General features: G+C 39.4%; 1 protein-coding gene and 1 pseudogene across 2 annotated transcripts; both read left to right on the plus strand.

Moving 5' to 3' along the window:
• The first annotated feature begins 4,823 nt into the window (after nucleotides 1–4,823).
• On the plus strand, nucleotides 4,824–25,701 carry LAMTOR3 (late endosomal/lysosomal adaptor, MAPK and MTOR activator 3). 2 transcript variants are annotated; one of them, XM_045471949.1, is made up of 7 exons: nucleotides 4,824–4,939; nucleotides 5,258–5,303; nucleotides 8,382–8,416; nucleotides 14,878–14,936; nucleotides 16,530–16,663; nucleotides 19,240–19,303; nucleotides 24,792–25,701. In XM_045471949.1, exons 2-7 carry the CDS (start codon nucleotides 5,295–5,297, stop codon nucleotides 24,845–24,847), a joined length of 357 nt encoding a protein of 118 aa, XP_045327905.1. In that variant the 5' UTR covers nucleotides 4,824–4,939; nucleotides 5,258–5,294; the 3' UTR covers nucleotides 24,848–25,701. The 2 variants fall into 2 exon arrangements, with proteins under 2 accessions (XP_045327905.1, XP_045327901.1); XM_045471945.1 differs by lacking the exon at nucleotides 24,792–25,701 and adding an exon at nucleotides 22,108–22,967.
• LOC123596652 lies at nucleotides 7,866–8,042 on the plus strand (annotated as a pseudogene).
• Nucleotides 25,702–27,331: the final 1,630 nt, after the last annotated feature.

Below are 27,331 nucleotides of genomic sequence, written 5' to 3' on the forward strand. Positions count from 1 at the left end.
GGTGCAAAGGCAGGTAGGTTTGTAGTGTTGGTAGTAAGATGTCATGGCTTGCTTGCATTGGCTTGATGAATAGGCAGTTTCTCTGTATAAAGTGGGGGAGGGGGAAAGAAAAATAAACAGAGGCTTAGGAAGAAGACAGTGTGAAGGAATTGTCAGCTCACTAGTGAAAAAGTAGGATTTTTACAAATGCTGGGTCGGTGACAGAATTTATAGTCCATTAAGTCATGTGTATTTTCTCCAGTCTAACCCAGCAGCCTAGGCATAGTCCTGGAGAATACAATTCGTTAAACTCATCCAAATTTGGGGTTCTGGCAGGCAGGAAAGAAGGTAGGAGAGTTTAAGATGTTGACAAGTGAGGGGTTCAGTGATTGCCTACTGTATGCAAGCCAGAGATGAATGGAATTAGTGATTACTTAAATGACTGCCGAAATCCAGGGTGTGATGACAACGAGTGGTAGTAGAAAAGAGAAAGTTATTGCACATGATCTTGCAATTGTGTTCTCAATGGGCCAAATCCCAAACCATAGCCAGAATCAATATTAGCAAGACATTTTCCAACTTGGCCAATCTAAGTGATAACATTTTCATTTTTGTATGTTGGGGAATCAGCAAGACTCTCCTCATGAGTTTGAATTTCAACTAGAATTTTCACATAAATACTGGAACCAACCTAAACCAAAATGATTAGTAATTTTTCATAGGAAAGAAGGATTAAAAAAATTGAGGGATGCCTGGATGGCTCAGTCAGTTAAGCATCTAACTCTTTTTTTTTTTTTTTTTTTAAATTTTTGGGACAGAGAGAGACAGAGCATGAACGGGGTAGGGGCAGAGAGAGAGGGAGACACAGAATCGGAAACAGGCTCCAGGCTCTGAGCCATCAGCCCAGAGCCCGACGCGGGGCTCGAACTCACGGACCGCGAGATCGTGACCTGGCTGAAGTCGGACGCTCAACCGACTGCGCCACCCAGGCGCCCCAAGCATCTAACTCTTGATTTAGGCTCAGGTCATGATCTCAGTTTTGTGAGTTTGAACCCTACATTGGGCTCTGTGCTGACAGCACGGGACCTGCTTGAGAGTCTCCCTCTCTCTCTCTGCCCCTCCCCTGCTCGCACTCTCTGTCTTTCTCAAAAATAAATAATAAAAAATGTAAAAACAAAAATCAAGATATCTCTGCCATATACAAAAACTAAGAGAAACTTAAGCTAAAAATAAGCAGAAACAAAGGCTTTTGATACAACCAATAAAGTTAGAACTTCAACAACATGTGCATGTTTAGCTATTTAATAATATATGCTAGGACCCTCTCCAGTATGCTGTGTACTAGAAAATTCGGTTAACATAAAAATTTTGGGTGTTCATATATGCAGTTTCTACTAGTTTCTTCCTAAACCTCAGGGATCATCTGGTACACCCCACTTTGGAGATCTAGTACATATGCTGATAATCTTTTAGGCCGGTAAATATTTCCCCTAGTCCTGTATCAGCAGCAGTGAGTAAATTCAAACACATCAATCTGAGTATGTAAGGAACTCCCCCTTTGACTGCCGTAATTTGGAAATCACCACACTTGGAAATTAGAAATCTTGTTAGTTCTTTCAATTTGAGGACGTGGTGGTATTTGGAGAGCTTAGAAACCTGTGTTCTCCCTTTTCGTCACCCGAAAAGAAAAAACAGCAGTGTTTTCCAGGTCAGCTATCATTTATTGAGGTTGTTAGAATGGAAAATGTCAACACGAAAAGTAGTACTTGCAGAATTCAAAAGAACTTGCTACAGTTCATTTTGTTTTAGTGTTTATTTATTTGTTTTGAGAGAAGTGAGAGTCCATGGAGGAGGGGCAGAGAGAGAAAGAACTCCAAGCAGGCTCTGCATTGTCAGCATGAGCTGGACCCAAGGCTCGAACTGACAAGGCAGATCAAGACCTTAGCTGATATCAAGAGCCAGACTTGTAACCGACTGAGTCACTCAAGTGCCCTGAGGGTTCATATTTTTATTAGCCTCTAAACTTGGGGGCAGGGGCACCTGAGTGGCTCAGTCGGTTATGCATCAGACTCTTTGATTTCGACTGAGGTCGGGATCTTGAGATTCGTGGGTTCAAGCCCTGAGTCAGGCTCTGTGCTGACAGCTCAGAGCCTGGAGCCTGCTTCAGATTCTGTCTCCCTTTCTTTCTGCCCCTCCCCTGCTTGCACTCTCTCAAAAATAAACATAAAAAAATAAACTTCGGGGCAAATGGTGAGGGTCAGGAGTGGGTAAGTTTTAGGATCAGGATTAATACTTCTTTTTTTAAAAAAAGTTTAACTTATTTTGAGAGAGAGAGAGAGCACGTGTGTGAGCAGGTGGGGTGGAGAGAGGGTAAGGGAGAATCCTAAATGGGCACCATGCTGTCAGTGCAGAGTCCGACACGGGGCTGGATCTCGGGAAATGTGAGATAAAGACCTGAGCCGAAATCGAAAGTCAGATGCCTAACTGATGGAGCCACCCAGGCACTCCAATAGTTTCTTTTAATCACTGTTATTCAACAAATACTGAATGAGTGCCTACAGAGTGCAAGACATTTAGGCATTGTTAGAAACTAATGACCCAGCTTTTTAAACATTATAGTCTCAATTGTGGAAACAAACCAAAACTATGACACATAATTATTCACAAATATCAATTATTCTTGGTAACATATAATAGCATTCAAGAGAATGTGATCTGTGAGAAGATATTATCGGAAAACAATATTTAAATAGCTAAAGTAGAAAGTGAAGGCGTTCAGAACATTTCACCCCAAAATATACTTTGGGTATATTGATTATTTTGAGCTGAAATCCCTAAGAAAACAGATGCACCAGGGGTTCTTTAACTTCTCCCTTTTTACCAAAAAGCAGGTCATAAAATTTCCTGTGAGAAAGGGGACCTTCTTCTACCAGGAAGAGAACATTCTTATCACCAGAGGTGAGACTGACGCCAAAATGGACCTGTACAAACAAGTCTACTAAAATAATCCTTATCTTCCATTAGTTTCACTCATATACATTGTAGTCACTGTCCCACAATTTACCATCCCTTACCCAAGCCCCCCTTTTTTGGTCACATCCCTACAATTTATTGCTCTTTATATAAAAAGGTATATAAAATTTGGGCCTAATGGCTTCTTTGGATCTTCATTTCCTTTTGAATACTCCCTTATAAACATAAAGCTATTAATTAAATGTGTTATGTTTTTCATCTGTTAATCTGTCAGTTTTGCACCCAGCCATAGCACCTAAGAGAAGGTAAGTTTTTCCTCCCCTACAAGAGAAACAAGCATTTGAGATTAAAGGACCCTCAAAACCAGTGTGGAGAAATAATAACCAATGATGGAAGGACGGGGTAATTAATTTTTCTGGAGTATAGGACTCACATTAGAATGCATTCAGAAGTAAAAGAGAGTATGTTTGTGTCAGATTAAAGACTGTCAATTTTATCATTGTCTGCAGTGGTACATCAATACAGGTTTTTTGAGCAGCAGTAATATACATTGTTTTGGGAAGGTTTATCTGGCTATTATTAGGTGGCTATTAATATAGTCTTGCTAAAGAAAGTAAGGGTTTGAATGAAGAACTGGAAAAAATATAGATGCAAAAATCACTGTTGGGAAAGACAAGCTGACATAAGGAACAAAATGGAAACAATACACACACATTAGGAAAAAAAGGTTTATTGGAGAAGTTTTTGGAGCTTCTGAGTCAGAACTGACAATAAGACATGCACGTAGAAATATCCAACAACCCACAAGCAGCTGAAAATGTGAACCTAGAACTCTTGACGAAAGGTGCAGACTTAGGACTCACATTCTCGGGAACCTGGAAAGAAAAAAAACAAAGACAAGCTTTACATGTCATCATCTAGAGAGGAAACTAGAGTGGGTGAGGATCTAAAATAAGTAATGCAGAATCCCAGAAGCTAAGAGATCCAAGGGTTTAAATAAGAAAAAGGAAGTGATCTTCAACCATGTGAGTTGCTGTGGAACTGTCAAGTTCACCTGTAATGATGAGGAGATGTCATGTGTAACATCTGGGAACTCTGCAGTTTGCCATTTCGTCCTCAAGAATAACTAGGAAATAAGCATCCGACTCTTCACCACGTCTTGGGCTAGAGTTCATTCCTTTTGCACTCCACTCTTAGGGACTGGAGTTGAAGATGAGTTGTCCACCAGTTCTGACAGTCTTCATTTTCTTACCACCCACCGTAGGTTTTTGTTAAATGTGCAAACAAGCAAGACACCAAACAAAAAATAATACGGGCATCCTTAAAAGGCGCAGAAGGCTGTCCAATGTCTGCATTGCTGAAGGACTCCAGAAAGCCCACAGCTCCTGTATTCAATCTAGACAAGACCTTTTGTAAGAGCACGTCGGTGGCACCCAGGAAAAGCCAAGGCAGATTAGGGCACTGGGGTCAGAAACCTATTAACCTGGGACTTCTAATCACAGTCATCGGGCCTGCCGTTCAGTGTGCAAACACCACCCCCTTCAAATTTTTTCACCTATAAGAAAAGGTTTTTAAGGTAACAGACCTGGAACAACTAACGAAACTTACGCACCCTCTCCACACAACAATGTCCCCATGCACGCATTTTTCTGGGGGGCTTTTAGTGCCGAAAGGTCTAGTACCAACGCTTTTTCCACCACTTTGGGTCCCGACGCCCACAGCTCTGCGCAGGCGCAGGGAGCAGCCCGCAGGGCGGGGCGGGGAGGCGCGGGGAGGGGCCGAGTGGGCCGGCCGCAAAAGCCCCAGGCGCGCTCCGGAGCCACTGCGCTTCCCCGGAAATCTTGTGTCATCGGGCCTCGGAGGCGTAGGAAGTGCTTCCTGGAGCACGGCAGAGGTCACAAATCATGTGACGACGGCTTTTGGAGGAGACTTTTTGAAGCTGTCCCTGAATTTGCAGCTGAGAGAACACGGCAACCCAGCAAACCAGGTAACTCGAGCCGCTCTGCTCGTTATTCAGCCAGGGCCCGCAGCTGGCGCGGGCGGTGTGACGCCAGGGAAGGAGAGGACCCCTCTCCCTCTTTCCTTTGGGCCTAGACCTTGGCGGGTAGAGGGTGGAGTGGGCTGAGAGGTAGGGCATCCCGGCTGCCGCCTGGGTATTTGGGAACTCCCGACTTAGCTCAGCTTGCCTGGTGCGGGTCCTGGAGCCGGGGGTTCTTGCCTGGCTTTGATGGGAGCTGACCCCGCTTATCAGGTCGGAGGTGGGAAGCAGTCTTGAGGGGAGAATCACCAGGAGTTTCTCTTCCAGGAGTGGAGATTGATCCTGCGGGAGAAAGGGGTTCATCATGGCGGATGTGAGTTCCCACACAAGAGGAAGGGGAGGGTGGGGAGTTTGGTGGAGGCCTACTGGGTGGGGAGAGGTAAAGCTTCCCAAGTAGAAATGTTTCCTTTTACAGCCCACCCCGCCCAAGTATTTTCTGTAGATTCTGGAACGAGTAACTACTATAAATAGATTTGCGGGGGGGGCGGGGGGGGGTGTCCTGATTTTCTGTCCACATGGGGATCGAAGACACTAAGGTGTCTGAAGTTTAGGAAATTGTATTCTTCCCACTCCCCAGGCCTGCGGGCCTGAGAGGCTCTGAATACGATTTGAATTTGTAAATGATGTTTTGCTGCCTTGAATCTCCGCCCCCTCCCCCGCCCCCCAGTAAGTGGTCATGATGTTTCTAGATTCATTGGAGCAATTTGAGATGATTTCTGATACCCCTTTGGCACAGCAATAGAACCCAAGTTCTAAGTTTAGGAAACTTAATTGTACTAGTTATTAGAAACAACAGGGAATTAATACTACTAATGTTTATGTCTGTAATTTACATCCTGTTATTTTACTTACATACATGCTGGACATTCTTCTAAACATTGAATATAATATACTCATTTAATTCTTGCAACAACTTTTGTGCAGTAGGCACTATTGTCCTTGGGTTCTAGATTAGGATGCTGAGACATAGAAAGATAAAGTAACTTGCCCCAGGTTACACAGCTGGTAAGTTGTAGGGCCAGGATACCAACCCAGGCCGTCTGACTCCAGAGTTTATGCTCTTAAACATAACACTGAATGATCATTCAACATTATTATGAATGTGGTTTTTCTTTTTAGGTTGCAAGATTATGTGTTTCAATATTTAGGAACTTTGTATGCCTTTATCACTCCATTTTTGGGTGTCTCCCATTGTGTTTTTGAGACCTTATTCTTCAGGCATACTCAAATCACTGTATATCTGTTGAGTGTTGCCTTGCAAAGGTTGTTGTGAAAAAGGCTGTGGGTGAAATAAAGATGACTAAGGTATAATTCCTTAAGGGTTTTTAAAATTAAAAAAGTAGAGTAGGCAAGTGATCATAAATGTATATACATTGTTATGTGAAACTTCAAAGGAGAGTGGGATTACATCTCGTTTGTGTTTATCAGGAAAGCTTATTTGAAGTATTTGGTAGAGATTAGCTCTAAATGATGAGAAGGAGGGTTTTTTTTGTTTTTGTTTTTGTTTTTTAAGTAAGATTGATAGAGAATACCATTAGAGTGAATAGTGTAAGCAAAGTTTCAGAGATAGGAAAGAGAAAGATGTTTGTGGAGGAGCTGTGAGTAGTCCACTTTGGGACTGAGGATATGTACAAGGGAGTGGTAGGAAGCAGGACTGTAAAATTAGGTGTGGACTGTATTGTAGAGAGGCTCAAATGTTAAAGGAATTTGTACAGAATTTGTTAAACAGTGGAGAGCCATTCAGACGTTGGTTCTCAACCTTGGCTGCACAGGGAATCATCTGGGAAGCACCTCTAACCCAAGTAGAGAAGGAGAATAATATGGTTATTGGCATTGTGTAGAATTGTGTGGGATAGAGATGGGAGACCAGCATACCAGTTGGGAGGCAAGTCATAAATAATAAAATAAACCTAGAGTGTAATGTCAGTTGAAAAGGAGAGGAAGAGATCATTAAAAAAAAAATTTTTTTTGTAAGTTTATTATTTATTTGAGAGACAGAGAGTGAGCAGGTGAGGGGCAGAGAGAAGGAGAGAGAGAGAGAATCCCAAGCAGGCTCCTCGCTGTCAGCACAGAGCCTGAAGCGGGACTTGAATCCATGAACCATAAGATCGTGACCTGAGCCGAAATCAAGAGTCAGACGCTTAACCAACTGAGCCACCCAGGCGCTCCGAGATCATTTTAAAAACATTTGACTTCACAAATCATTTAGAAGTGACAAAGGTGAGGTTAGGGTTAAATATTACTCTGTGTTTCAACCTGAATAATGGGTTTGGTAGTGCCGTTAGTGGAAATGAGATTCAGGAAATCTGGATTTCACATGAAACATTGAGTGGAGTTTTACTGTGTGTGTTTAAGATAAGAGCAGAGGTAAGATGGTGGTGATAACATGAAATGAACATTCAGGTTTAGAGAATAGTAGGGATTAGAGTTTCAAAACAGCAGGTACCTGATTTACTTATGAGGACCTCATAACTGATACCTGGATTGTCAGTGAAATTCCCCAGGTGAGAGGGTATAATGAGAGGAAATAAAACAGTCTTTTATTTCTTTTTATTTTTTTAAATGTTTATTTTATTTTTGAGAGATAGAGCATGAGCGGGGGAGGGACAGAGAGAGAGGGAGACACAGAATTTCAAGCAGGCTCCAGGCTCTGAGCTATCAGCACAGAGCCCGACCCGGGGCTTGAACCGTGAACCGTGAGATCATGACCTGAGCGGAAGTTGGACACTCAACCTACTGAGTCACTCAGGCACCCCATCTTTTATTTCTTTAGTCCTGGTTATGTTTCATGCTTAACACTTGACACGTGTTGTTATTTATATTTACTCATGAAAAGGAACTGAGTTCCAGAGAAGTTAATTTACCCAGGATTGTTACTGCTTCTTGACCTTTTGGCTAAGATCAAGTGTAGTATCTGTTCTTACCAGCTTAATTTACCCAGGATTGTTAAAGCGATGTTAGAAAGTTTATCTGTGGACATGGAAAGATGTTCATAATATATTTCCAAGTGAACATGACAATAGCAACAAGATGTAAAATTGTATGAAAAGTATGATCTAATTTAACAGCTAATGTGTATTTACTATATGTGTATTTTTCTAGATATGCTTATAAGTTTACACGTATCTTCTCAATAAATTTTAACAGCCTTACAACATAGGTTCATGATTATTACCCCTCCTCAACAAATAATGAAACTGGGGCTTAGAGAAAAAGGTTAGATAACTTGTTCCAAGTCATAGAACTAGTGTCAAAATCAGAAAGAAAAAAAAACCCATAAGCAAGAAGGATTATGAATGATGACTTAAAGTACCTGAAATGTAGATAGCTTAGTATCTAGAGAAATGGTACAAGGCACATTATTATAAGATAATTTTATATTCTCTTTCAGGACCTGAAGCGATTCCTGTATAAAAAATTACCAAGGTAAAAAATTACTCATTTGATATTAAATAAATTTTGTATAATATATGATTGATTATGTAGCGTTTTGTTTCTTTTAGACTAATAGTATGGTCCTATTATGCTATTATTTACCATTTCAAATAATGCTAGGTAGCACAAGAACTGTCCTTTGAATTTGCAGATAAATACCATGAGGCCTAGAGAAGTTAATGTGACTTTCAGAGGTTAACTAGCTAGTGAATGCCAGAGGGCTGCTTAATGGATTGTGCTTTGAAGTAGAGCAATTTTAAGGAGCAAAAAAACCTGAGAGCTTGGGTTTCCTGTAGTATTACTTTTAAGAGCTACTTGCTGAGTCGGCGTAGCTCGAAAATGCTAGACGTAGGCAGCACTTCATACTTGGAAAAGTCACAAGGCTTTCCTTTGCCTGCACCCAGTCAGTTTGATGTACCACTATCAATTAGGCTCTCTGTTGAGACCGGCAAACTTCCTTTTAGGTATTTCTGTGGTTCAAAGGACTTTGTCCCTTTAATTGAATTAAAATTCACACTTAGTTCGGTGTAAAATAATACATAAGGACCTAAGAGAGAGGAATATAACTCAAGACACTCATTTTCACATTCCAGAATAATTAAATAACCTTTGAGGTGTAATATAGCAGAATACGTGGTGAGATCCTTATGTTACTTCTTTTTTTATTCTCCAAATGTTTGAATTTAAAAAGTTTTAGATGCCAGTTTATTATTTCTGTCAGTAGATAAACAAAAGGAAAAAATCTCTTGTTTGGAGTTTTGCCTGAATTGTTTGTTGTGATTTGTCTATTGTGCCTTTACTGTGATTACAGACTAGTAGAAATTAATGATATTATCTCGTGGGTTTGATTTATGTATATTTTTCTGTATTCAGGAAGACAGTACTATTGAAGTGTTAAGTGATTTAGTGTTAAGTTTAAGTGTTAAGATGATTTCATGCCGTACTTAAGTTCATTTTTACTCTCTTCCTTGCAGTACTTGCAAACTAGAAAGACAGGTGCTGCTTCTGTCCTCAACATAATGATTAGCAGGCGGTCCATAAAATGGACCAGTGCAGTGCAGGGCCATAAAAATGACCATACAAGCTGAGACAGTGATGTTTTTTTTTGTTTGTTTTGTCTTGTTTTTTTAAATCTATTTTGAAAGAGAGACAGTACAAGTGGGGGAGGGGCAGAGAGCGAGAGGGAGAGAGAGAATCCCATGCAGGTCCACACAGTCAGTAGAGAGCCTGATGCGGGGCTCGAACTGACAATCATGACCTGAGCTGAAGCCAAGAGTCAAGACGCTTAACTGACTTAGCCACACAAGCGCCCCTGCCTTCCAGCGCACTGAATAGTGCTTACTTCTTCACATAAACATTAAAATATATGAAAGGTATAACCTTAAGATAAGGAACAGGCATCTTTTCTGTACCTTGCCAAATTGGCACACTCCTTTCTAAGTTTGGATCAGCTGCCAACAGTTTTGTCCTTTGTACTATCGATGCTATGCAAAGTTTTTTTTGCCAGTGTCACTTCCTCTGGGATAGTTTCATCGGTTTCATCACAACCACTTTCCTAATTTATGTCAGTAAGTGCACTTTCACAAAGTTCCTCTGGCTGTACATCTTGTGCACAAGAATGAAAGTGGCAGCATTCTTCCAGCCAGTTACTTCTAGAACTGTGTACTTTCTATTTGAATTTCACCGCCAGCATTGTCACTTCTCCTCCCTTGGCTATATTTCATCTTTATTAGCCAGTTCCCTATTTCAGTTCTTTTTTTTTTTTTTTAAGTTTATTTTGAGGGAGAGAAAGAGCGGGGGAGGGGCAGAGAGAGAGGGAGAGAATCCCAAGCAGGCTCTACACTGACAGCATAGAGCAGGGCAGGGGCAGAAGGAGAGGGAGACACAGAATCTGAAGCAGGCTCCAGGCTGTCAGCACAGCACAGAGCCCCATGTGGGGCTCAAACCCACGAACCGTGAGATCATGACCTGAGCCGAAACCAAGATTTGGACACTTAACCAATTGAGCCTCCGAGGCACTCCCTTTTTTTTTTTCTGTCTTTCTTTTTAAAGTCACATGCTTTATTTTTAGAAGACACAGGGAGATCACAAAACTCCATGCTCTACTGTCTCTGCATACACTGAGTAACAGATGTTCAGTGACCAATCACCAGCACAGTCTGAAAGAAGTGATGTGACTGGTTACTGACATAATGTGCATCTGTTATTTACAAAGTTATTCACATAGTGATTTGTGTGAAGAGTTAGTGAGGTTTGTACTTTATGCAGTTATTCAGTTAATGGACCATACTCCCTGAAATTTGGCCCAGGGGGATAGTGTTAGTTAATTCACCTGTGGTAACTAAAATGTGTCCATACTGAAACCGTACAAAATAATGGCCTTCTGTTCTTACCTGTATCTACTTTGTTGGAAGTTCAGCATATTGAAAGCATGCTAAAGTTGACCTGGGGGGCGGGCGGGGAAGTATCACGCTGGCAACACAATGTAGGAGCAGAAGCATAGTAGGTATTTGTATAAAGGGCATTTGTAAAAGTCTAATGAAAATCTTTCTATAGTGAAAGAAAAAGGATTGGGACCGTGTGTTTTGTTTTGTCCCCCATAATGACCAGAGCCAGTTTACCAAGGCACTTAATGGAATATGTTTTTATTCATTTTAAAATTCCCTCCTAAATATAGTTCTTGAATTTATATTTTAAAAGTCTAATTGTGACCCAAAGCAGGCTCAGGCTTTATGATAATCACAACTTTTTTGTGTTTTAAAATAACCAAATGTTTCATTATTATATGAATAAAACAAAGTATGATGTTTGGTTACTAATGCAACATTTCCTTTTTTGGAGTAAAAATGTTTGATTAAGGTTTAGATGTCTGCAGAATATTTCATAATTAAGTCCTTCGAGAAGTGTAGTGTGCCTGGGCCACCTGGGTGGCTCAGTCGGTTAGGCGTCCGACTTTGGCTCAGGTCATGATCTCCTGGTTTGTGACTTCAAGCCCAGTGTCAGGCTGTGTGCTGACAGCTCAGAGCCTGGATCCTGCTTCGGATTCTGTGTCTCCCCGTCTCTCCGCCCCTCCCCCGCTTGTGCTCTGACTCTCTCTGTCTCTCAATAATAAATAAACGTTAAAAATTTTTTTAGAAGTGTAGTGTGCCTATTAATGCATCATACTTATTTTCAACTATTGCTAAAGTCTATTCATGTTATTCTTTGTTCACTATGTGTACAATTGGAAACACCTTTTATATTTGTAACCTGATTTCTTTGAGTATTTTAAGTGTGTGAGAAATTTTTCTACTCTGTTGGGCATTATCTCTGTGAATTTAAAATCCATTAAAAAGAAAGTCGTTTTATTTCTGCTTCCTCTTTTGTTGCATTAGTTGGCATGTAAGTTAATTACCTTGAAAATAGGAGAAAAGAAACCACCTGTGGTGGGGGTGCCTGGGTGGCTCAATCATTTAAGCCTTGGACTTTAGCTCAGGTCATGACCTCACAGCTCCACATAGGGGTCTCTGCTGTCAGGGCAGAATTCTGCTGTAGATCCTCTGGCTCTCCCCCACTCATGCACGCTTGCCCTCTCTCTCTCAAAAATAAATAAATATTTAAGAAAAAAAAAAAGAAACTACCTATGATGACACAGATACTTCTAAACATTGTTTTGTAGTTCTCTTTACATGCTTTTAATTTGCTTATTTTTTGAGTAGACAATATATTCATAAAGTTCAAGATTCGAAAGTTAACTGGAGGACATAGTGAGAAGTTTCCTATACCTGCCCCCCAGCTACACAGTTAACCGTCTCAGAGCCACCCATCACCTTCAAAGATACTTTATGCACCTGCAAACAAACGTACATATAAGCACATACATATTTACACATACACAGAGGTCTTTGTTGAGGCTGTTATAACAAAATACCACATAGATTGGATTTCCCGTAAATAACCAAAATTTATTTCTCACAGTTCTGGAGCCTGGAAGTCCAAGATTAAGGTGCCAGCATGGTTGGATTCTGGTGAAGGCCTTTTCCTGAGTTGCAGATTGCAGACTTCCCATATCTTCATGTGGTAGAAGGACAAGCTAGCTCTCTAGCCTTCAATAAGAGCACTCTTCCCATTTATGAGAGTTCCAGCTCCGTGGCCTAACTACCTCCCAAAAGCCCCATCTCCAAATACCATCACACTGGGAATAGAGTTTCAACATGTGAATTTTGGGGGTGACACAAACATTCAGTGTATTGCAAACATATACATGCGCGTGTCATTACATAATTTGTTGCTTCCTGTATACACTGTTTAAAACTGTTTTTTCATTTAACGATGTACCTTTGAGTTCAGTCCTTCCCGGTACATTTAAAGAGCTGTTTCTTTGTTTTGAACAGCTGCAGAGTATTCCATTGTATATGTGTCATAATTTATTTAACTTGTCCTTCTTGACGACAGTTAGGTTTCCGACCTTTTCCTATTTCAACTGATGTTGCTATTGAAAAATGTACAGACTAGTTTCTGTGTGTGCAAATATCTGTGGTATATATCTTTATGTAACTTAGTTTTTAACTAAGAAGAATTTGTTTTATACGTTAACTTCATAGAGCACATTTTAATCTGTAGGTAATTTCAGTATTGAATGATAATAAAAAAATAATACCAGTGAATGTTTATAAACAGTTTTTCCATCATTCCTGTTTTTAACATGAGGTTCATAAATGGTGGTATTTATAACATTTTCTCAAATTTTAATAACACTTCTCTGACTTAAAAGTTGTTGCCAGTGGGATCTTTAAAATTTAATTTCAGGGGCGCCTGGGTGGCTCAGTTGGTTAAGCATCCAACTTCAGCTCAGGTCACGATCTCACGGTGTGTGAATTCAAGCCCTATGTCAGGCTCCGCGTGAACAGCTCAGAGCCTGGAGCTTGCTTTAGATTCTGTGTCCCTCTCTGTCTGCCCTCCCCCACTCGTGCTCTCTCTTTCTCACTGTCAAAAATAAACATTAAAAAATTTAATTTCAGTATCTTAATACAAATATTTCTCATTTCTAAGTTAAAACATTAAGGTTAACACAATAAGGAATGGATAATGTGGATTATGGTAGGAGCACTGAACATTTCTGAGTAGCAGTCTTCGGATATTATAAGATAGGTATAGGGCTAAAAGTTGGAGAATGTTTTCCCATTTTAATTTTTAACACTTTAGTTTTGTGCTCTAGGAATTCTCTAATGATTTATTACTTAAACTACAGTAATAAATTGTCAGTGTGCACAAATGACACTCTGATGTTAATTAATAATAATATTTTTGGGGGCGCCTGGGTGGCGCAGTCGGTTAAGCGTCCGACTTCAGCCAGGTCACGATCTCGCGGTCCGTGAGTTCGAGCCCCGCGTCAGGCTCTGGGCTGATGGCTCAGAGCCTGGAGCCTGTTTCCGATTCTGTGTCTCCCTCTCTCTCTGCCCCTCCCCCGTTCATGCTCTGTCTCTCTCTGTCCCAAAAATAAATAAACATTGAAAAAAAAATTTAAAAATAATAATATTTTTGAATGTTAACTATGTACTAGCTTCTACTTTACATGCATAGTTTTATTAAATTTTATGATAGCCAAATAAGTACAGTTATTCCCATTTTCATATTGTTAATGGAGGCTCACAGAGGTTTCATAGCTGTCCCCGAGTAGCACTAATAGTAAATGTAGAAGAGCCTAGACTGGACTGTATGGTTATAGTCTGGACCATTTCTCCACTGTTTCTTACGTAGGCATAGCTGAAAAGATTTCTGTGTGATCTTCATTGTTTCCATCCTGTTCCTTCAGCCTGAATGATGAGCTTTCTGCCCCTCATCTCTCGACTAGTGCCTTAACATCTCAGCTTAATCACCTGTCTCAGGGAAGCCTTCCCTGACCCACTTGCCTAATCAACCCACCTTTTATAGACTCTCATACCCCACAGATATCTTAATGGCACTTGATACCATTGTCGTTTAACATTTGTTAGCATGAGATTATTTGATTGATAGTCTCCCTCCTAGATTGTAAGCTTTGTGAAAGCAGTGACTATTTCTGTATCATGGTATCGTAAATATCAAGTGCCCCAAATACTAGGCACTTGATATTGAGGGAGAGAAAGAGAAAAATCTGTCTTTTTGTCACTGTAGCCACTACTCCTGATAAACACCGTCATACTTTCATAAACAGTGAAAGGATAATTAGCAATTTTAACGGAGAGTTACATTGTTTTAGCTTTATCAGTAAATTACATAAAGTTTTAAGATTATAAGCATGTCAGTAATACTGTCATTCAATTTATTCAGTACTCTTATTCAGATGTATAGGTGCTTATGAGATCAATAACGGAGTTTACATAGTTTTTCAGAAATACACATGAAAATCCCCATAATGACTTTGAGGTACATGTTTTGAGAAGATGAAATGTTTCATAATATTTTAACTTCTTTTTTTTTGTTGTTTCTAGTGTTGAAGGGCTCCATGCTATCGTTGTGTCAGATAGAGATGGAGTGCCTGTTATTAAAGGTAAAACAGTGTCACATTTGCTTTTGAGTAAAAACATATTTATGTCTCAGTAGTGCAGAAGGCAAGCATAGAAAAGCTATTGCAATACTTTCAGGAGATGGTCTTGGTTGGGGGGCGGAAATGTTTGCTTTTGAATGCTGAAGGCTGGGTTGGAGCTTATGACTTAACTACATGTTGAATATATTGTGTTACCATCCAGAGTTTAAGCATGGGTTTATCACAAGCCCGGTTTTTTTCTTGAAGACATTTGTAGTATAATGTAAACCGTCGGTAAATGTAAGTGCTGAGACTGTGCGCATATGCAGCGGGATATATTATACGTACACACTACCCCCAACACTTTTTAATCAGTGTTGCTAGTGGTTTGGGGATAAACTTCATACATTTGAATCAACATACATTGATTGTTTTGTTTACTCTTTGTGGATTTTCTGCCTTTTTACTGGAAATAAAATATTGTTTAAACTTTTACCTTCACAATTACGTTATTTAACCAGACTTTAACAAGACTTGTTCACCTAAGGAAGAGCTTGTTAACAACAACAACAAAAAAAAAAAAACAGCAAATGTTTTGCCTATTTTTCAGCTTTTTAAAAAAGTATATATGATGTCACTGAGTCAGTATGTATTAAGACTATTTTTACTACTTCTTTCTTATCAGATGGATGGTCATAGTTCATAGGGATGCTATAATAGCCTTACCAAAGAAAGATTAAATAATGTTCTGTATATTGTTTGCAATTTATTTTCCACCCGAGGTTATTATATATGTCAGATAATTTTAGACTTCAGAAAGAAATTTTAAAAATCACCTAATTTTAGTTCTTTTGTTTTGTAAACAAAGATGGTCAAGGGCAAAGTTGCACATGAGTCAGTGAGAAGATAATAATAGAACCCATTATCTTCTGATGTGTGGGTCAGTGTGCTTTCTAACCCACCATAAAACATAGGGGTCATGGGCAAATAAGGCACCTGCCTTTTTCTTTACTCAGTTCTGTAGCAAGAGCTTTAAACGAAATCAAAATAATCTCGGATTTTCCAGCTCTCGTGTTCTTTCTTAGGATCTCTGTGTTAAGGCCTTAAGCTCTGAGCTTACTGGTACAACTGACTTCATTCAGGCCTTTAAATGAATGAAAGAAACTTGAAACCGATGACCAGCTGCAAAATTGTCAATATCTATAAGTGATACTGCTATGGGTTTTATGAAAGCAAAGATTTTTTTTTTTGAAGCTTTTTTGACTATTCTAGCTTGGCTCTTGGTTAGCCAGAATATTCGGTTTATTAATAAACATACTGATTAATCTGTGTTTTAGAGTAGAAATTAAGAAAATATAGACGTTTAGTATTCTTTAAAAAAAACTTGCGAGAATCAGCATTTCTGCCTTTAGCTACTGATCACTCAATTTCTGACTGAGAAATTTATCTTGCCTAAATTGTAAGACCCGATTAGTGATAGGATTTTCAATATTGTGAAGCATAAAAGCCCTTGTGCTTGATATTTTTGCTGATCTATGTTTAAAAAAACAAAGTGCAGTGAACTTCTCTGTATCCTGTCCACTGCATAATTTTTATGTAAATCATTTGTATTTCCAGTGGCCAATGATAATGCTCCAGAACATGCTTTGAGACCTGGTTTCTTATCTACTTTTGCCCTGGCAACAGATCAAGGGAGCAAACTTGGACTTTCAAAAAATAAAAGTATCATCTGTTACTATAACACCTACCAGGTAGGTTCATAATTATTGAATGGCTTGCTGCTTTCAACTATTATTATGTCTTTTATATAAAATAGCTTATGTTACTCTAAATTTTAGTTTTGAAATGGATGCCATTAGCCTTCAAATTGGTTATGTTGAATTGTAGTAGTTTTCTTTACATTTTACATAGGAATTAATTAATATGGAAAAGTAATTAAAACTTTTATTAATAAAGTACATTATCCTAAAAAAGGAAGTCAGGCCACTGTTACCTCCAGTAGATGGTGCCCTTAGCTTAATAAATATGATTTCTCAAATGACATACTTTTTTTGTTATTGTGACAGATAAAACATTTTCCTTTTTTTTTTTTTTTTTAAATTTTTTTTTTTTTTTCAACGTTTATTTATTTTTGGGACAGAGAGAGACAGAGCACGAACAGGGGAGGGGCAGAGAGAGAGGGAGACACAGAATCGGAAACAGGCTCCAGGCTCTGAGCCATCAGCCCAGAGCCTGACGCGGGGCTCGAACTCACGGACCGCGAGATCGTGACCTGGCTGAAGTCGGACGCTTAACCGACTGCGCCACCCAGGCACCCCAAAATTTTCCTTTTTTGGTCACATGATAAGTTATTTGTTAACTGCTGCTAATTCCTTCATTTGATTTGGAATATGTATGTATAATATGTGAGGTTATTAGGAAAGAATTTAGTTGCTACATACCTCTTGATCTCTGGCTGCGTTTTCTTCTTTAGAGTAAATTAGTAGCTTCTCCTTTAGAGCAGAGTTTCCCAGGGTATGATTCATGTGCTGCTTGATGTTACACAAGTGATATTTTTTATTTTAGAAGTTAACATATTTTAACGTGTAATAGGCAAAAGATGACCAACCCTTTTGACCTTTAATTTCACCGATAAGGATTAGGTTAAAGCTAATTTTAGGGGGGTTTTTTGGTGTTTTGTCTTGAGAGAGAGAGACAGAGCGCACGCACGCGCATGCTCAAGTGAGTGAGGGGCAGAGAGAATCCCACGAGGGGCACTGAGAGAGAGAGAAGCGGGGCTCCTAAAGCGTGGCTTGAGCTCACGAACCAAGAGATCAGGGCCTGAGCTGAAGTCAGATGTTTAACCAACCAACTGAGCACCCCGGGCGCCCAGAAACTAAGTTTTTTTTAAACAGTAGTCGATTTAAACTTAATTTAAATTAGTTTAAATTAGGGACACCTGGGGGGCTCAGTCGGTTGAGCGTCCGACTTCGGCTCAGGTCATGATCTTACAGTTTGTGGGTTGGAGCCCCGCGTCTGGCTGACAGCTCAGAGCCTGGACCCTGCTTCAGATTCTGTGTCTCCTTCTCTCTCTGCCCCTCCCCCACTCACACTTTGTCTCACTCTGTTTCTCAAAAGTAAATAAATGTAAAAAAAAATTAATAGTGGTACACAGGAAGCAGAAAAATCTTGATAGTATAACTACTTAAATGAGAAATACTGACTTTATTTAGCCGTTTAATTATCAGATATTTGTGGAGCCCCTGCTATGTAATAATTGACATGCTGCTGGGTGTTTAAAGACAGATGAGGATGACACAGTCCCACTTGAAAAACTTAGGCTAAGTAATATTAATATCTCTCAGAGATAATCGGAAGTCTTTTACGGAAATACTTGTTTTCAGCTCTTTCATATTACATGATGTCACATAGTATCTTACACGTTGGTCATTTAAAAATTTTTGAAAGATGGTCGCCTGCGTGGCTCAGTTGGTTAAGCGGTCGACTTCGGCTCAGGTCATGATCTCACAGTTCATGACTTCAAGCCCCGCGTCAGGCTCTGTGCTGACAGCTCAGAGCCTGGAGCCTGTTTCGGATTCTGTGTCTCCCTCTCTCTCTGCCCCTCCCCTGCTCATGCTCTGTCTCTCTCTGTCTCAAAAATAAATAAAAAAACATTTAAAAAATTAAATAAAAAAAAAAGAAATAGTAATTGGTCAGGTAATTTAAAAAATGAGGTTAAACAAAATAATCATATAAAATATGCGTATATACTGTCATGAAGTATATATTTATTTATACTGTCATTAAATAAATGCCTCAGTTGAAACCATCACAAAGATCAGGGACTCCTGGGTGCCTGGGTGGCTCAGTCAGTTAAGCAGTTGACTTCAGCTCAGGTCATGGTCTTGCAGTCTGTGAGTTTGAGCCCCGCATCAGGCTCTGTGCTGACGGCTCAGAGCCTGGAGCCTGCTTCGGAATCTGTGTCTCCCTCTCTGTCTCTGTCCCTCCCCTGCTCACACTCTGTCTCTCTCTGTCTCTTAAAAATGGATAAATGTTAAAAATAAATAAATAAAAAATTTTTGAAAGATTAAAATGTCTCGTTTGAATAGCATCCTTTTTTTTTTTTTTTTTTTAAGTTTAATTATTTTTGAGAGCGAGAGAGCACAAGTGGGAGGGGGGCAGAGGGAGAGAGGGAGACACAGAATCCAAAGCAGGCTCCAGGTTCTGTGCTGACAGCAGAGAGCCTGACACAGGGCTTGAACTCACAAACCATGAGTCCGATGCTTAACTGACTGAGCCCAGGTGCCCCTTGAATAACATCTTAATTTAGAGCTTACTTTCTTTTTAGGTGGTTCAATTCAATCGTTTACCTTTGGTGGTGAGTTTCATAGCCAGCAGCAATGCCAATACAGGTGTGTATTAAATTAAATTAATAATATCTTTTAATTTTTTTTAAATCTTTTTTAATGTTTATTTTTGACAGAGAGAGACAGAGCATGAGTGGGGGAGGGGCAGACAGGGAGGCACAGAATCTGAAGCAGGTTCCAGGCTCTGAACTGTCAGCACAGAGCCCAATGCAGGGCTCGAACTCATGGACCACAAGATCATGACCTGAGCCGAAGTCGGACGCTCAGCCGACTAAGCCACCCAGGCGCCCCATGTAGCTTTTAATTTCTTAAAACACCTTATCTGAGCAGTCTAACATGATAAGAATAGTAGATTTAGAATCAGAAAACGTGAATTCGTGGCCCAGCTTCACTGTCTGTTCCTTGATCTCCAGAAAAGTAACCTTTCTGGATTCTGTTTACTCTAGCTGTGTAATGGAGCTGATATCTGCTTTAACTGTCTTATGGGGTTATTTTCTAGTTCAGATGAGAAATTGTATGGGTAAGTAATTCTATAAGATAGAAAGGAAAATTAAACGTTATCTTCACCTCTTGAATGCAACATCTTGTTCACATTAAAACAGCCTAAAACAAAAAGAGAATGAATGGTGAAGATAACCAAACAAAATACATAATAAAATGGTCAGAGATGAGTTCAATTCCATGTAGACCAATCTATTAGAGTTTGTAAAATCTTGAACAATAGTGGGCAAGATTAATGTGATTGAGAATTTTTTTTGTAAGTATATGCTTTCTTTATTTCTATTTCAATATTATTCATAGATTTTTTTAAATTTTATTTAAATACAAGTTAGTTAACATATAGTGTAATAATGATTTCAGATGTAGAATTCAGTGATTCGTCACTTATATATAGCACCCAGTACTCATCCCCACAAGTGCCCTCCTTCATGCCCATCACCCATTTAGCCCATCCCCTCCCCCTTTACCCCTCCAGCCACCCTCAGTTTGTTCTCTTTATTTAAGAGTCTCTCATGGTTTGCCTCCCTCTCTGTTTTTATCTTACTTTATTTTTCCTTCCTTTCCTCTATGTTCATCTGTTTTGTTTCTTAAGTTCCACATATGAGTGGAATCATAGCATATTTAATTATGATTGAGAATTTAAAGAGCATGACTAGGATGAACATATATGTGTTCTTTGTGAAGGTTGAAGAATTAGAGAACAAATACTAGGAGGCTGTACATTTTATAGTAGATCATAAGATCTCATTATATCCAGTAGCCTTCACTGGACATTTATGTATAAAATAATGATTGTATTCTGTAATTTATTAACTCACTTTTGGGTAAAGTGGGATTTTTTTTTTTTTTTTAGTATTGTCTCCTTTAGATTTGACTGCTTTTTAGAACTGTTATTTAAGCAAATATAAATATTTGTTATATTTCCAAGTTGTTTGAGCAAGTTCTATTTCCAGCTGTGTCACTGAAACCTGTCTTTACATTCCTCATCTTAAAATGAGGGGTTAAGATTGGATAATCTACAATGTCTCTTCCATTTCTAAATGTTTTGAAGGTGTAAAATGCTATATGTGAAAAGACTTTGTAAATTATGTAGGATGGTAGTAGTGTCGATATTTTAAATATATTAAACCTCAGTTGTGATAAATCACCATCATGTACTAAGTCATCAGTTGTAAATTTTGATAATGTACAGAAATATATATTAGTCCCTAGAACATTTTTTGAGAATCCCAGATGCTTTTATTTTATTTTATTTTTTAATTTTTTAATGTTTGCTTATTTTTGAGAGAGAGAGAGAGTACATGAGCAGGGGACGAGCAGAGGGAGAGGGAGACCATGTGAAACAGGCTCCAGGTTCTGTCAATACAGAGCCTGACGTGGGACTCGAATGCACGAACTGCAAGATCATGACCCGAGCTGAAGTTGGATGCTCAACCAACTGAGCCACCCAGGCACCCCACAGATGCTTTTATTTTTATTTTTTTTCTTGTCAATATTATTTTAGAGAGAAAGTGGGGAAGGGGCACAGAGAGAAGAGGAGAGAGAGAACCTCAAGCAGGCTCTGCCAGTGCAGGGCTCTGTCCCACAACTTTGGGATCATGACCTGAGCCAAAACCAAGAGCCTGATGCTCAACTGACTGAGCCTAGAATCTCAGATGTTTTTAATATTTTGCAAAATAGAGGAAGATTTTTGAGCATAAAACAAGCAGTGTAAGATACATAGCTTTTCACTCTGGTAAACCAGGGAGAAGCTAGATACGCTAATTTCTAGACTACTTTGTCTCCCAGATTCATCACTAAATTTTAAACATGGAAGTGTATGTTTTCTCCTTATACCATCCGTCTTTAAAATTCATTCTTTCACTTGACTTACCCATTTATGCTTTAGCTTTGCTGAATTTATAAAATAAATTTCCAGTTATTTTTTTGCTTAAGGTTGAAGCAGTCTGTCTACCTATATTTTGATAAAGTCCATTAAAATTTGTTCAGGAAAAAAGTGTAGCTTTTTAAATAAAAATCTTGTATCATTCCTGAATCTGTACAGGTTTCGAAATAGTAAAGTATAAATTAAAGTTTTCCTTTCAAAACTGTAACGAGGTTACAGTACATATAATTCATTTTATATCTTCTTATACGTAAAAATATTTTTTGTTTATTTACTTTAACGATGAAAATAAACTTCTTAATATGGGGTTTTGATCATTTAGAATTACAATATTTTGCTTTAGTTATGGGGATTAAACTAGATCTTGTTTGCTTTTTAGTAACTAAATTTTGACAGGAAATTTAAGTCAAAGACTTTCAGGAATATTTTTCTGACGTTCTAATTTTTTTAATCTCTGTTTTAGGACTCATTGTCAGCCTAGAAAAGGAACTTGCTCCATTATTCGAAGAATTGAGACAAGTTGTGGAAGTTTCTTAATCTGGCAGTGGTTTTGGTGTACCCCTGATTTTCATTATAACAGACACAGTATCAATCCAGCAATCTTTAGACACAACAATACTTATATCCATATACTCAAGAAAGGGCCCCTTTCCCACCTTCTTCCACTAAAGAAAGAGCCTAGAGATACAATTTATGGACGGATTGATTGTTATCTTTTCTTGTGTAGGGTCTTAATTTAGTGAGATCTGGGGATAGCACAGAAATGGTTCAGTACATCACAGCTCCCATGGAGTTAGTCCAGTCACCAGATATGCATGAGATTCTATTCATTGGGTCAGAATCAAAATGGTACTTTGATCCACTGGAGCCATTAAGTGCTCCCTATTGTATAATATGCCCAGGCCTGCAGAATGAAGCAGACCCTTTTTATTGTGAATAATAATGAGGACATATTTTTCTTTATATTGTTTTATTTCTTTGCATTGAGTGTGAGGAAGATAAAATGGCTTAGTAAAAGTAATAAAATCCGTACAATCACTAACTTTTCTATGTATATGTTATTTTGCAATATAGATGAATATTACTAACTGATTCTTCTCAGAGGGTGCTGCTCTTTAATGAAAATGAAAATGATAGCTAATGTTTTTTTTTCTCCACTCTGCTTTCTATAACCAATCAGTGTTTTAATGTTTGTGTGTTCTTTATAAAATTTAAAAATGATTCATTATTGAATTGTTTCCAGTATGGGTGTGTATGTAAACATGGTAGTGCAGCCACTTTTTTTCATACATGAGTATAAATAAAATAGTATTTTTTAAAGTATATAGTTTGGGCACTAAATAGGTTTCTTTAAGAATATAGTTCACCGAATGCACTCTTTCAACTACATGAATAAGTAGTGAGTGTTTCTTACAGACATCGGTTTGGAGACTGTTTTCCGCACCATATAATGTCAATTGGAAAGTACGCTGTATTCATGAGCCTAATTTAATCTCTACAAAAGAAGTATCTTGGTTCTGGAATAAGCCATTTATATTCAGGAATGCAGTTCATCATTCAGAGTTGGTAGTTCCTTCCTAGGCAGGTTCTTTGACAATCAGAGTTCAGTTCACACGCATTGAGCACCAGTTACTGTGCGCCGTTTCCCAGAGCTGCCACGCTGCGGCATTCTAAGGAATACGATTCATATTTCTGTGCTCCAGGGGTGCCTTGCACGTGGAGTGTGTGAATACTCTCCCTCGGGTTGTGCAGTGAATGGTCAGCCAGACACTGTGGCTGCTTGCTCCTTCTTCCTGTCCCCCTTCTTCCCTCCTGTTTCTTCCTCCCTCCCTCCCTCCGTTCCTCTTTCTGTACAAATATGAAACTAAATTGTGGTACCTTCCTTTAAAGAACTTAAAAGCTCAGTAAATACAAACAGGTACGTACAGGAAGAGCTGTCATGAAGCTATACGGGAGGCTGTAGAAACCCAGAAGGGGGGAATTTAAATGGGACTTGAGCAACAGCATTTATGTGGAAGTAAGCAGGAGGGTAAGTTTTACCTGCAGGAAGCTATAAATAGTTAAGAAAACCTAGTAAAGCATTGGATGTACCCATTAAAATCTAGAATCCCCATCATCTGGACTATTGGTTAATAGTGTCCAGGAGATTGTTGCTAATGCAATGATGCTTAAACAAGAAGACGGTCGATTATAAATGAGGTAGCCAGAACTTTTAATTTCAGGTAATAATAATTATATACCTAAAAATCCCAGGAAAGGAAACTATGATAATAAATGGAGCTATTTCTAACCTTTGCATGATGACTGCTACTACTATTAAAATTTGTTTGAAGAAGATAGATAAATTGTTCTAGAAAAGTGAGGTGAAAATCACTAAGAAATGTTTGAAAAGGTAATGTGAAACTAAACTGTTTTTAAAAGGTAGTATAGGGGCGCCTGGTTGGCTCAGTCGGTTGAGCGTCCGACTTCAGCTCAGGTCATAATCTCACGGTCCGTGAGTTCGAGCCCCGCGTCAGGCTCTGGGCTAATGGCTCAGAGCCTGGAGCCTGCTTCCGATTCTGTGTCTTCCTCTCTCTCTGCCCGTCTCCCGTTCATGCTCTGTCTCTCTCTGTCCCAAAAATAAATAAATGTTAAAAAAAAAAAAAATAGTAGTATAAACTCAATTAGGTGTACTTTAGATCAATGGAACAAACTAACCCAGAAACAGACTTCAGTACGTACATACAAGAACTTAAAACATTATGAATTTGACATAGTCCGTGGGAAAAGGATTACTCAGTAAGTAGGACAGGCAATTTAAAAAAAAAATATTTGAGAGCGCATGAGCCAGGGGAGGGGCAAAGAGGGAGAGAGAAAGAATCCCAAGCAGGTTCCAAGCTCAGCACAGAGTCTGACACAGGGCTTGGTGATCTCACAACTGTGAGATCATGACCTGAGGCGAAATCAAGAGTCCAACACTCAACCCACTAGGTTCTAGAACTTTTTGGTAATCTGTCAAACTTCCAAACGCACATAACTTTTGGCCTAGTTTATTAGGATTCTCCAGAGAAACAGAACCAGTAGGATATATACCGTTTATTATAAGTATGTATTATGACTTTTAAATATAAAAGACTTATTATGAGGAATTGCCTCTCATAATTCTGGAAGCCGAGAAGTACCATGATCTGCAAGCTAGAGAACCAGGGGAGCCACTGGTGTAAATCCACTGAGGGCAGAAGATAAGATGTCCCAACTCATGGGTGAGGCAAACAAAGGGGCAAATTCCTCCTTTCTCCAGCTTTTGTTTTATTCAGACTCTCAGTGAGTTGGATGAACCCCACCCTCACTGCAGAGTGCAATCCACTTAGTCCGCAGATGGAATGGTACGGAAACATCCTCGAAGACACGAAATGTTTGATTTGAGCACCCTGTGACCAGTCAAGTTGATTAAAAGAAATTGTCCTCCCACCCAGCAATTCCATTTCTAGAAATTTCTACTGATACAAAAGCATGTGCAAGATTATATATTTATAAGTGTATTCATTGCACCTTGGTAATGACAAAGGAATGGAAACAACCTGAATGACTCCTCATAGACAGGGTGATCCTATGTTCTGGGCTTAACATACCAGTTATACCTGCTGGTTTTGGTGTAATCATTAACACTCCTTTCATCTGTCAAGTGTCCCACTTTAGGTAAGAAATTATTTGGTCACCCTAATTGTGGAGGATTGGTTACATTAATGACTACATTTGCCCAATGAAAAAAAGAATGGAGAAGTTCTTTAGTTACTGACATAGAAATCCATGACATGACGTTCAGTGACAAAAGCATGGTGTGAGATTGCATGGTATGCTGCAGTTTATATATAAGAAGAAAAATACATGCGTGTGTTCATGTTTGATTGCATATGGTAGACTTGTCTCTGAAGATACACAGAAGAACCTGGTGGCACTAGTAGACTAGGCACCTGGGGGACAGGGAGCCCACGACTGAGCCTTTTTACTGTCAACTTCATTGGTGGTTTCTGAATTTTTAAATTCAAACACAATAAAATTTAAGTATTCCAGCAAACACAATTTATAATATGGTGATGGGGTATTTGGGGAAGAAAATTGTGTCAGTCAGGGATTGCCAGAGAAACAGAAGCAGTAAGCTATATATGTATTAAATTGATTTCAAGGAGTGGGTTTATGTGATTGTGCGAACTGGCTGGTCCAGAATCTGTAGGGCAGGTCAGAAGGCTGGGAAAGCTGTGGCAGGAGCTGAGCCTGCAGTCTTTTTTTTTTTTTTTTTTTTTTTTTTTTTTAAACAAAGGCAAATTGCCACGTGCAACACCTCATTTGGATGTGTCTGGAGTCTTGGAAGCTTGGCTACCCTACATTCTCCTCCAGGTGAACCTTGAGAGCTTGTTTGGAGGTTCTAGCAGGGGAGTGCAGCTACTCGTATACCCTTGACCAAAGAACGGTCCTCCTCTATCGGGGAAGGTCGTCCGCCTCGATGGAGCACTCAGCTTTGGGAGGGACGCACATGGAGTGGTGAGGAAGGAAGGAGACACCCGCCTCGCCAGCCAGATCAGCCGAATCAACCCTGGCGATCAGTGGGGTGACAGATGTCGCAGCCAGATCACCCTCACATCTGAGGCTGCAGTCTTAAGGCAGAATTTCCTCTTGGAAACCTCAGTTTTGCTCTTAAGGCTTTTTTTTTTTTTTTTTTTTTTTTTTTTTTTATGTTTATTTTTGAGAGAGAGAGTGAGTGGGGGAGGGACAGATAGAGAGGGAGACACAGAATCTGAAGCAGGCTCCAGGCTCTGAGCTGTCAGCACACAGTCGGGTGCAGGGCTCGAAGTCACGAATTGTGAGATCATGACCTGAGCCGAAGTCAGACGCTTAAGTAACTGAGCCACCCAGGCACCCCAAGGCTAACCTTTAACTGATTGATGAAGTCCCCTCGTATTATCGAGGATAACTCTTATTTAAATTCAGTGGATTATAGATGGGTGTGAAGCACAGCTACACAATACATAACATGTAGGTTCGTGGTCTATTGAATAATAGGGTCCCCCAGCCTCGCTAAGCTGACACACAGAATAACATTCACAATCTACCCTTGTCAGCTTGGCATCGTGTACATCTTCCTAAAGCATCCTTAATCTCCACATAAAGTACTTCTAACATCAAACAACTAACCCACATACAGAAAACATGTTAACTCTCCCTGGAAGAGGATGCGATGTTCTCGGGTGATGCTCACTTCTCGCCTTCATATACTATAGCTTAAATGCTGTGATGTAAGGTTAACCATTTTTAATATATCTTATGGTAGGTAATAAGAGGATACCAGAGGGAAGAAAAAAGATGTGCTTACTATGTGTGTATTTATAATGCATACATATTTGTTTATGTACACACAAACATAACAAAACAAGGAAGAAAGGTAATAATCAGAGTCCTTGTTTTTCCCACTGGGTGTGTAGTTGTAGCTGGTATTTAGAACTGCCTTTTATTACCCATTCCATACTCCCTCTCCCTCAGCAAGCTGGTCGTGGCTGTGCCTGGTGGGGTGGCCCAAACATTTATTCCTGAAGAGTCCAGGCCTTTGGCTGTCCTCCCTGAATTGAATTGTAGTTTTCCATTGACTTTAGTCACAGGACTTGGTGGTACTGAGATCCCTTAGAGGATCCCCTGTATTTGGAACATACTAT

The sequence above is a fragment of the Leopardus geoffroyi genome, chromosome B1, assembly GCF_018350155.1.
Source record: "Leopardus geoffroyi isolate Oge1 chromosome B1, O.geoffroyi_Oge1_pat1.0, whole genome shotgun sequence".
NCBI lineage: Eukaryota > Metazoa > Chordata > Mammalia > Carnivora > Felidae > Leopardus > Leopardus geoffroyi.